Genomic DNA, 12,246 nt, shown 5'->3' with positions numbered 1-12,246 from the left:
TTTGAGTTTGAAAATCTTTAATATGTAATATATCGTCCGATAAAAAAAAAAGGAATGAATTTGATGCCACTTTCTACCTCGAGCCAGGTGACAAGGGCTGTATATTTCCAGATAGATACGATGATCATTATCATGAAGTGTAATTAGGAGAGAAGGATGAATATTTCATCCTTGTACAAAAGAGTTAGAGTAGAAGATGAGAAGGATGATCCAAGTATGCTTACAACAATGACTAACTATATATAACTGAAGAAGGATGCTGATGATGTTTCAAACTGAAATTAGTCTTAGTTTGTTCGAAAAAAATGATTTTGTTTTTCAAATTTTCACCAAAGCCCTAAAACTTTTATAGATGACTCCACACATGGTAAAAATTAACAAATTAAAAGATTAAACATCTTTCGAAACAGACAACAGAGGAGTATTCATACCACAATGTGAGAGATAATTCTTGAGCAGTGTAACATCCCATACTACATCATTTAAGCTTGGATAATGTAAGTCTTGATTTGTGCATAGCCGCCGCAGTTTCCTATCAGCAGAAAACAAAGGGGTAGTGTTTCCTATACCAGATCGATCTGCCCACTCTCCACAAGTGGCTTTATGGACTTGTAAGGCAGAGCATATAAATCATTGGCTTCAATGTTCACTGGTTCTTCCCCACTGTCATCAAAGAAAGACAATTACAAACATAGAAGATAATCAGGCAGCATTCCAAATAAAAACTACATACAATAAAGTAAGGAATTTTGCCTGTCATCAAGCTGAAAAGCTCCTAAAAATCTCTTGCTTCTGCAGATAACATACTGATCCAGCTGTGGCTCAGGAACTACAACACACAAGCAGAGAAACCGTTACTTCACTACAAATGTAAATCCTGCAAGTCTTTATATCTGAGATGTCTAAAATGCTAAGAAAATAAGCTGATATCATGAGTACAAGAATTTGCACCACGCCTTAAACTAACTCACAATCAGATTGCAGGTTTGGCAATTCATTAGAGCATTTACATTGCTGCACCGCGTTCATAAACAATTTAAATCACTTAGCAACAAACCGTCTACTATTTCAAAATGCTCTCTTTACGGCATAACCATTTATCTTCCCAGAAACTCTCTTAGCTCATATAGATTTTCAACACACACGGAGATGTATAAACAAGCAGATAGCGGAAGAGACTAGAAAAATTTATCTTAATGAATCTGTACGGAGTATGGCAAGCCTACCCGTGTCATCTGCCAAACTTAGCGAAGATTGCTTCAAATGGGACTTGAAACCTTGAGGCAACTTTGAAAGAACAGATTGATCTAGATGTTGCTCCATATCATCAATACACCTATCATCACAGGCAATCAACATCACAAACTTGGTATGCATTGAACACTAAGAATAAGGAATAACAGATCTACCTTTCAGCAAAATTCTGCTCTTGTTTAGATAGACGATTCCGTAAGTCAGTAGTTTTTTGTATGTGAAATGCATAATTTTCAATCTGCAGTCAAATGTTAATTACAAAATGAATGAAGATGGGATAAGCTACATCGACACAATGAGAGACTGTTGCCCGGGCTCCCTGAAAAGGTTGCCGGGTACGTGTCGGATCCAACAAAAGCAGTGCATTTTTGGAGGATCCGCCACGGGTGCGGCAACATTTTGGGAGTTCGCGCAACATAGCTGAGAGATGAGATCGTATCACACACAAACAGAAAACACATTGCTTTAACAACACTTTCAGTAACTTAAAGAACTATTCGAAACTACAAGTGGTTGGTAGACTGAGGTATCTCTCCAGCGTCACAATTATAGCTCTTTCCAGAATATGAACTTCACCTTTATCAAAGACACAATAAGATACTACAATTCACGACTACCTTTTGGAGACGGGTTCTTAAATATGATCTCAATAGAAACAGAGTTCTATCCAAGTCCATCTGGTACAGAGACACAGTGAGTGGATCAACACCATTTTTTGAAAATTCCTCCACTGTTTCTTCCTGAAGAGCAAAGATTAAGAAGCATCAGCAATGCAATATATTCTAAACAATGAAGTCACATAAATTAATATTGAGTAACCTAAGACGAGAAACTACAGCGAAAGTTAATTCACAAAGATTTGGAATGAGTAACCTAAGATGAGAAACTACAGCATTATCAAATGAAACATAGATTTGGACTGTTAGAGGAGTTTTACAATCCATACTGATTAGTACACCAATACTGAAGATATAATTTTTTTAAGAAATAAAATCTTTACATTAAATGAACTCATAGGGTGAAGTTTTATAGCTGAAGTACAAATAAGAGCTCCCGTCAGATACATTTCTCAATCATAACATCAAGATTACCTAACCAGAGCTACTAAACAATTGTTCCCCAATCACATTAACAATTAAAGCTTCTGCAATGATTTCAACAATGTCTTATTCACGACCTGTCTGACGGCGTCTTTCATCCTAACATGTCTTCAGCCAGTGTTAGTTTGAACTCATAACACTCTGCTGAAGTAGATGTTCATGAAGTGTCTCGATGGATTGAAGCCAATCAAAATAAAGATGGGTGAAAGGACTATGTCCAGAAAAGGTAATACATCATAACCTAAAAAGTTGAGGTAATGAAAGTAAGAAGCAGATACCATGAAGAGCAAATTTGATAGCAAACCAGGAATGAGACCATGAGCCATCAAAACAGGTGAGAGAAAATAATGTATGACATATAGAAAAACAAACACAGGGAAAAAAGAGTTGCAGTGGACATTAAATGCATACATACAACCATTCTACCCACTGTTCCATTAAGTAGCAGCAACAGCACAAAATGATAAAGTCACGATAATCGTTGTTTGGATGAGAGCGTAACAGCTTTTACATTATGATTAGCACACAATTTTATATTACAACCAATAACTTCATTTGTGATTTACGAAATGTGGCTATATCCTGTACCATAGGCTTCAGTTTATTATTAATAAGCAATTACAAGAAGCTTTCTACTGGACAAAAGCATCACATCCAAAACCACCATGTTAAACAACTTACTAGTATTCGTACCCGCTCGTTGCGCGGAGATTTATAAAAATTAAAAATAGTAAGAAACTTTTATTTGAATGATACGGTAGTCATAAAGAAGCATGATAGAAAACGGTATTTCAGATGTGAATTTATCCCGGATTTCGCACAATCGCACTACTCAAACTTACAAATTCTATTGCATGGAATTGCTGGAAATTTGTCAGATATAGTGAATGGTTGAAGCCATCTTTGCAAAAAATATGGAATGAAATACGACTCGTAAAGAAGAATCGACATTGACATATATGTTTAGAGAACGTGGATGAGTTAGTTTAGGATTGTTTCCCACTTTTGGGAAGACATATGTAGTGTGTAATTGAATTTTTCATATTTTTTTATTTATTTTACTTTTTTGATGATTGCACTACTCGAGGTTACAATTATTGCCTGGAATTTTATCCGTTCCTTACAATTATTTTTTTACCCTTGTAGGTTTTTATTTTTTTGTTTTGCTGAGAATATGCTCCTCGCATTTATTTTACCCTTGCAATTCTTTATGTATTAATTTTTCTAAGTGTTTTGCTCCACGCAGTTTTTTATTTATTAATTTTGCTAAGTGTTTTATTTATTAATAAGCAATCACAAGAAGCTTTCTACCGGACAAAATCATCACATCCAAAACCACATGTTAAACAACTTATTTGAGAGCATCAAGTTCCTAAGCTCTCAATTCACTAGCTTCAACTGTAAGCCACTCACTTATATCGACAAACAACAATTTCCAGTGAAAAAAAGATTCTAACATTTCTTTCATGGTTCTTCCATTTGTTTATTCAAGTCTATGTTGCCATTTACCTTCCTGTTTTATACCTGCAAATAGAGCTCTCCAACACTACTGGACTAAGTTACACGTAACGGTGGTATTCCCCGACAAACTTAAGTTCCAGTACTAACTTTTCCATCTTTTGAGCGGCAGATGCTTCTTAAACTAGGATATTTTATGAGTAATGCTCCTAGTGCTTTAAAAAACTTATGCACAACAAAAGGTGTAACTGTAAGTGTGTCATGGTATATGACATTAGAAAAGTTACTAGTTACAGGGGAGACTAGAGAGAGAGGGTGTGCGCGAACAAAATATTCCATTGAAGTCATGCTCCTACAGGAATATTAATAGAAATAGCAGACAAAGTGCAAACAGATGCTCTAGACTTAAATTTCTGTTATGCATTAATTGAATAGTTGTTAAGGATACACAGTCAAGGATACTTATAAGAGCTGGAGTTTACAGAGTTGATAAAGCCATTAGGAAATCTGGTCAATGTCAATGGTCCCTGCTTGTATTTTCTGGTGCAATTGGACAGAGAGAAACAACAAATGTTTTGATGGAAACTCAACTCCTATAGGTTCTTTAAAGGTTCTGTTTATTGCCAATTTGTTTTGCTAGTCAAGACTATACCCTATCAACGATATTGATCATCTTTTAGATTTCATTAGTTCTTTAGCTCTGGCTTAGTCAATTATGTATAGGAGCCACGAATATTTTTTGTAAGCTCAAATGCCAAATCATGTACTTCTTGCATCTTCTTGATACCTTGTATTGAAATCACTTACTTTATCAAAAATAAAAAAAATTAATTCAATAATTTTCCAGTGAAATTATCTCTACTAGATGTAAGTATGTCCAAATAAAAGTGAATCTCATCCTTTCAAGAAGACTAAGAAACTTCAGTTGAATCATGCTAGAGTCTGGGGCAAAACAAACACTTTTGTGTTTGTACAGCATAGTCCCTACCCATCTGAAATTATGAGACCAGCTAATAATTCTCAACCTAAGCCATATGTCCACCACATAATGCCAAACGAAATACAATTTTAACACAAAATAAGTATTAATACCTCTGTCCGTTTTATGTGCTGCACTTTTTTTATTAGTTTGTCCCATAAAGAATAACACCATTCTATATTTAAAAATAATTTAACTTTAAGCTTCTCATTTAACCCTCAATGAGATGAATTACAACCACAAATGTGTATGGCTAATTTTAGACTACAAGTTTCAAAGGTCTTTCATTCTTAAATTCCGTGCCCAATCCTCTTACATAAAATGGCACGGAGGGAGTGACATAGAAAGGAATCTATCTAATACTTAGAATATAAGGTGAAAGCCAAAGTTCAAAAATTAACCAGACAAATCTAAATATGTAAAATGTGCATACCATCAATTGGATCTGTTCTCTAGACCGCTGAACTAAAGCAGCCTCAAATTGAAGAATTTCAGGAGCAGCCTTTTCATTCCGCCATGCCCGTTTCAAGAGCTCCGCATCAGTCGTTGACAGTAAAGATTCATAATCATCGTCCACCCCAGCTGAATATCCGGATGCATCACCTGAATCCATTTTCTCCCTTTCTCACCAAAGATTCAAGCTTTTCTGCAGTAGAACACACCTTGAATTACAATCCTAAAACAACATAAAATAAATAGAAAGAATAATTGTGCAACCAGTGCTTTTTCACTATATTACACCAGGAATTGACAAAAGATTTGGCTAGAAATATCATAAGATGAGCATTTTCACAGTGAAGTGTCAAGCTGAAACAAAGAGGAAAGAATTCCTATTAAAGGGGAAAAAGACTGGCAATAGGCAATATCTAAAAGTTCTGAAAGAATTTTTTAAGAAAACACAAAGCTACAGGATTCTAAAAGGAGAAGACATTAGACCCAGCGAAAGAATTCGAAAAAGGAAGCAAGCCCCTAACCACAGATGAAATTGCTCCGGTGGTTTAAGATTTTGAGATTTACTTAATGGGCGGCAAGTGAGGGAGAGAACAAGTTCAATTTGGATCGATGGGCTAGGAAGCTAAAAGGAGTTCAAGAAAATGGATAATACGTGATTTGCACGTGATGATTCCCAGTCATCCCTTTTTGTGCCATGTCTACTAGTAGAGAGTAAATATCAGATTTATCCTCCCCATTTTTTAATTTCCCTGACTTAAATTACAAAATTAAAATATTCAAGGAACTTATAAAAGTAACAGGGAAAAATGGGTAATTCAAAGACGAAGAGGGTGCTAAACACCCTCAATTTACATGTTAAATTGAAATAACATCATGTCCATTACAAGTCGAGATTCTACTTTTTTAAGGGAACTGAAAATCTAAAATATAAATATTTTCAACATTAGGTGGATTAAAATAACCCCATTTTTGCTACAACGTTCGCCACTTAACTATGGTTTTTCTGAAAATGTGACAAATGCTAGGACAACCAACTTCATTCATCAGTTACATTGATTTCGATCACCAAGGTATTCTTGATATTAACCAGTATTGAAATAGGAGTAAAGTTTTTGTTTTTATTTTATTCTAGGAAACGGTGTTTGTAATAGGAAAACTAAAATAAGAAAGCAAAATTGTTGATAAGATTTTAACACTGTACCAATTTGGTGCAAATTGAAGAATGAAGATTCAGCCTTTGGTGGCAACACTAACGTCCTATAATCTCTCTTTACCTTTACTGTTTTTTTATGACTAAGAGCATGTATGTTTGGCCTAAGATGATCAAGTTTTTCTTCTCCAATTTCCTTAACATTGTTAGCCATGTATAGGGATGGCAATGGGGCGTGGCAGGGCTGGACAAGTCTTGACCTGCTAACATTTTGACCCGTCCTATCTTGCTCCATTTAACATTTTTCCAGATTTTTGCCCAGCCCTGCCCCTTTAAGTCATGTACAGGTGAGTTTGCTTTAATTATCTATGTTCGATTTTATTTTACGATCATATACAAAACTATGCTAATTCATCATTTAAAGAAATTAGTTACATTTAATTTTTATGGTCACTATAAAAGATTTTTTTTTAAATTGCTTTCCAAATATGGGATGTATTAAGTTGGATTTGATTTTATGGACATATATTTGCACTAAAAGTGTCCAATTCTGTTTTAAATCCAATTTCAGAGCTTGCTATAACATTCATCTATATCAAATTATCAATATTACACATAATTTTCTTTAAATTTCTTTTCCTAAAAGTACCAACTGGAGGTTCAGTATCCAATGAGTGGCTGCAACATCACTTTGGACAAAATGGTGTAGTGTTCAAATCTCACGAGTACCTATTTTATCAACAAGGAAAGAAAAGGGAACTAGAAAAAACTGTATTAGCAACTAAATTATCAGGTGAAGAAGGACAAGAACAGAAATCGAGTCTTTTAGTATTCAGCCAAGGACAAGAACAGAAAATTCAGTCTTTTAGTATTTAGCTTTTCGGTATAAGAGACTATAACTAATGTCTGAAAAATTAGAGCCTATAACCTAATGCGCAAGCCAAGAAAACAAAATCTACTTAAATTGGAAGTCAATATTATTCTTGATTAAGACATAGCAAACTATATTGTTGTGGACACCTCTTGATAGAATTTTACATAATGGCGATGTTCGGATGTCACGACCTAAAAAGCCACCAAAGATCATGATGACGCCTAACGTGCTTGCTAGGCAAACAACACTCAACAATAATAGAGGCAATTATTAAGTTATTGTCAAAGTTATGATATAAATAAAAGCGGAATAAGTCTCAAAATAACATCATAATATATATAAAACCAAGACAGAGTCTAAACACGACCATAATTGTCTAACCAACGCCCAAAACCCGGTGTCACAATATCACAAGCATCTAAGAAAGAGTAAACTATATCAACCAAATGACAACATCTGTCTTGGAAAAAGTAAATGGATAGAAATGGGTAATAAGGAAAGGGGACTCCATGTGTTGCGGATCGAACAAATAGGGCAGCTCACCACGAAGTCTCCAATGCAAGCTCCTGAGTAGCTGGATGGGTACTGTCGTGCCCCATTTTCTCGCGAAAGCGGGTTTCGACATGTGACAACTCCTTTAAATGGATACTAAAAGAGAAGAGTCGTCACCTAACGATTTGAAGGTGCGTTAGGGCACCTACTTGCAAATAACTCTGATTTGACTAGTCAACATCACCAAAGATCGGGTAAGGGTTCAAGTTACCTCAAAGAGAAGGTTTTAGGCACTCTTTGAGGTCCACAACTGTGGTTCCCGGCCGAATTTTAGACTATGTGGGAATATTTGGTTACTACTCGAAAGTTAAACTAGTTTGTTATTACTACACGGTAAATATGCAAACAATTAAAGATGAACAAATAATTACTTAAACAGTCAAATGCATAAAGAAAGAACTGATAGCCTAAAAGAAGTAATTAATTATTTAAAGGGGACCTAAATTGTTAAGCCTAATGGATCAACTCACGTGCAAAATCTGCTAAGACTTTTATAGCCAAAGTGCAATGGCTATTTGGGAAATTTGTGTATCATCTCCGCTACCCTCATTACTATCTTTAAGTTGTTACCTAAAGCGCACTCTCATTACTATCTTTAAGTTGTTACCTAAAGCGCACTAATTGATTCTAGCACGTGTCTTAAGACTGCTACATGTCCCTTCCTATAGTCCAGAAGGCATTGGACACTATCTAATAGGTGGTGCTAGACTTGAAAAAAAGCTCAAGTTTCTAGTCTAATTACTTATTAGCGTCACGCAAAGGGGAGCACATTGGACTTAAACAAGTAGCACATAAGACAAGTAAGGGCTCATGTTGGCCTCCGAATTTATTAAGCAATTAATAATTACTAGAATAGTAATCTAGGGGTCTTAAAAATGAACTATGTTATTTGATATAATACTCAAGATCTGAAATAAGATGAAGCAAATATAACTGAAAACAAGTATGATAAAAGGGCGTGTTTAAAAGAGTAAGTATAGCAAAATATTTATAAAGGCAATTTTGATCTTTTACTAACCAATGTATCAAAAAATAAAATATTATTCATCAAAATTTTATAAACCCAAATGGGCAGGTGTATTGGTAAAGAAAATCTTAACTTAATGATAAGGCCAAATATCCAAAATACTTGCGAAACTAACCCTAGATTATCATTTTTTGAACCACAATTAAAGAAAATTTCAGATTTTAGATAAAGCCAAGTGAACCTATATGATTAGAAAAAAAGGAATGAGTTTTAGAACTAGAATAAGATACAAAGAGGTGCAGATAATTTCAAAATAGAATCAAGTGCTTACAAAAAATTTAATACTATAATAGACTCAAATGGACTACCGCAATTAGGATACTAACTTTCAGCAAGTCTAGAATACTTTAGCTTTTTATTAGTTTACCAACAACATGTCAAAAAATTTGTAAGTTTGAGCAGTGAATTATAAAAGACTCGACAAGAGGGGTTGCTCTGATGGTAAGCAACCTCCACTTCCAACCAAGAGGTTGTGAGTTCGAGTCACCCCAAGAGCAAGGTGGGGAGTTCTTGGAGGGAAGGATGCTGAGGGTCTATTGGAAACAGCCTCTCTACTTCATGGTAGGGGTAAGGTCTGCGTACACACTACCCTCCCCAGACCCCACTAGTGGGATTATACTGGGTTGTTGTTGTTGTTGTAGTAATTATAAAAGACTCAGTCTACTTTAAAAAAACGCATATCACTACTCATAAGTAATTAGGATTAGCAAGAAAATATACTTTGATATACTTCTATGCAATCGCTAGCTGTTAGACTAGAATTGACAACTAATCATATAAGTGAAACTTTCAAATAAATACTTAGCAATTTATATCACCTTTTCCATTATGACAAAGTTATTGCATGCTAATACTACAACAGAGTCCAAAAATAAAACTAATAGTTCATTAGACTTCGGCAGACTCCACACGATTCTTTCTCTGGGGGTTTTCCACTCTTCAAATTTTCAGCTTTGGTCCAAATATTTCAGATCATGAACCTGCTATTCCAGAAAGCAGAGAACATACAAACATGCATCTGAATTGATTTTGCTACATTACAACACTTCAATTGGTTAATCAGACTTCCCTAAGCACGTTATTTCTATGATGCTCAGTTCAGGCTTATGTTATTTAAATACCCAAGTCACACATCAATCAAATGCAATCCTTTTACATTCTTAAGAAATTACTTATCCAGATGTAGATTAAAGGGTTAGGCAAATTTCATTATTAAACCAAATATTTTGCTTCTAGCACCGTAATATTTGGAACTTAAAGCATGGTCCTCGACACTTTAAACATGAAACTCTTAGGATATTGGGATGCTTAACACATGAGGAATAAACCTAGTATAAATTTATATCTAGACAAACATGGAGTGCAGGCAACCCGATTTACACGCATTAAATCCATATCTCATTTTCTAACAGGACCTATGTATTCAAGCAAGTTTTAGCAGGATGACCAATCCACAGAAAGCAGTAAAGGCATGATTCAAACAGAGAAGTTTCACGCAAGTAAGTTAGCAATGTTCATAAAGAATGAGGGAACTGACCTGGGAGCTTTCAGGATTAATATAGCATTCCAGCAGCATAAATATTTAAACCAACTACTCTACATACGACTACCACGCAAGAAACTAAGAAATGGCATCGAACACTACTACTTTACACATAACTAACGCATAGGAAGCTAAAAACAGTATCGACAAGAAGCTAACCAATTTGCAAAGCTCCAAATTAATAAGAAAACCAGAAATCCAAATACCGATAAACGAACAGAGCTTGGGCAGCCGTAAATAAGCCAAACAAACTTCAGAATACTCAGTGATAAAAATTTTGAACGGCAACAACAAGAAACCAATACCAGAATCTTCACACTCCGAGATCGCAAGAACCTCTAAAGATTCCGAGCAATATACTCATATCGAGTGAAATAAAAGAATCCAAACTTTGTCGCGGCTTACAGCTAGCAAAGCAGTAGCTGAAAAGCAGTGAATATGGTTTATCCTAGCAATATTATAACAGTGGTGAAGAGCAGTGGTCCAAAAGTCATCCCCATTGCCTTAACAGTAGTAGTATTTATAGCTAAAAATTATTAACACTCAAAGTTAAAAGGACAGAAATTACAACAACAACAACAACCCGGTGTAATCCCACAAGATAAAAGGACGGAAATTAAGTTTAATATATTATTATGTGACAGAATCAATTAGCAGAAATTGGAGGCCCCAATTTTGGGGAAAAGTGATCTTTGTAATATTTATAAAATTCGACCACTAGTATAATTAGAGCAAGAAATCATGTCAAGAAGGAAAGAAACTTACAAGATTGAGATTCTCTAATCAAAATAAAATTATATCAAATCAAACTTGATAATAGCGAGAGTGGAACCCGCGAGAAATTCGAAATTCTTACCTATTTGGTGACTTCTTGAACATAGACTGATTCTCCAAAGAGATTCGTACCCCAATCTTCAGCTAAAATTCGTTCTTTAAAGGAAGAAATACTTTCTGATTTTGAGTGATTAGGGAAGAGATTTTGCTATGACACTTAGTAATAAAATGGTAAAACAATTAAGGAAAGAAAATAATTTTTTTAAAAAATAGAAGGAAATAAAGAGACTAATTAAAGTGATAAAATAGAGAAATGAAGGAAAGGGAAAAATGGGTATTGTGGCGAGGAAGATAACGAGGAGAATGGGGAATTGGTCTGGTTTTGGGATTAATTTAGGGGTGAAATTCTAAAATAGCCAAATTTATGAGTGGTAATTGAAAAATAGTTATTGTTTAAAAAGTAATCGAAATTTAGTCATTTTTCGCATAAAGATAAATGTGAAAGAAAATATTATTCAAAATTCGAAAAATATTGTAGCATAATATACTGGAGTTCCAGCATAATATACCGGTCCAGCATAATATGCTGGAAGTTCATATGCAGGTGCTCCATTCTCCAGTATATTATATTGGAACTTTTCGTGTGTTGGAGTTCCAGCATAATATGCTGAAAGTTCATACACATGTTCACTAATCTCTAATGCTGGAACTTTCCGTATTGCAGCAAAATAGTAGTTATTTTTTAATGACTTTGCAAATGCTGGCTATTTTTTAATTATCAGTTCGAAAACTGACTAGCATGTGTTATTTTCACTTAATTTAGAGAAAGGAATTTTGTTTGGAAAATATTGTGAAGGGCCAAATGAGTTATTGGGCTATTGGGCTTAGTTTAGTCTACAAGTAAAACTGGTTAGGAGTAGTAGATGGGTTTAATTAACAGAAAATTGGGGTACCCAAATGAGAAAGCTATGGGCTGCTATTTTAGTCAAGTGACCATAAATAATTTTAAAAAAAACTAACTAATAAGTTATAATTAAATAAAATATATAAAGTGAGAAACGCCCACTTGAAATTTTACAATT

The 12,246-nt window shown here is 34.6% G+C and overlaps 1 protein-coding gene across 5 annotated transcripts; it reads right to left on the bottom strand.

Moving 5' to 3' along the window:
• Window positions 1-365: 365 nt before the first annotated feature.
• LOC107805638 (DNA replication complex GINS protein SLD5) lies at window positions 366-11,506 on the bottom strand. Of its 5 annotated transcripts, none has more exons than XM_016629710.2 (7): window positions 11,247-11,506; window positions 5,225-5,437; window positions 1,872-1,994; window positions 1,410-1,492; window positions 1,227-1,336; window positions 754-829; window positions 366-663 (listed from the first exon to the last, which is right to left on the bottom strand). In XM_016629710.2, exons 2-7 carry the CDS (start codon window positions 5,402-5,404, stop codon window positions 564-566), a joined length of 672 nt encoding a protein of 223 aa, XP_016485196.1. In that variant the 5' UTR covers window positions 5,405-5,437; window positions 11,247-11,506; the 3' UTR covers window positions 366-563. The 5 variants fall into 5 exon arrangements, with proteins under 5 accessions (XP_016485196.1, XP_016485195.1, XP_016485199.1 ...); XM_016629709.2 differs by lacking the exon at window positions 11,247-11,506 and adding an exon at window positions 5,766-5,921; XM_016629713.2 differs by lacking the exon at window positions 11,247-11,506 and adding an exon at window positions 5,809-5,912.
• Window positions 11,507-12,246: the final 740 nt, after the last annotated feature.

The sequence above is a fragment of the Nicotiana tabacum genome, chromosome 21 (assembly GCF_000715075.1).
Source record: "Nicotiana tabacum cultivar K326 chromosome 21, ASM71507v2, whole genome shotgun sequence".
NCBI classification, from domain to species: domain Eukaryota; kingdom Viridiplantae; phylum Streptophyta; class Magnoliopsida; order Solanales; family Solanaceae; genus Nicotiana; species Nicotiana tabacum.
Note: the sequence above shows the minus strand (reverse complement) of the source record. Positions and strands in the feature narration are given on the sequence as shown.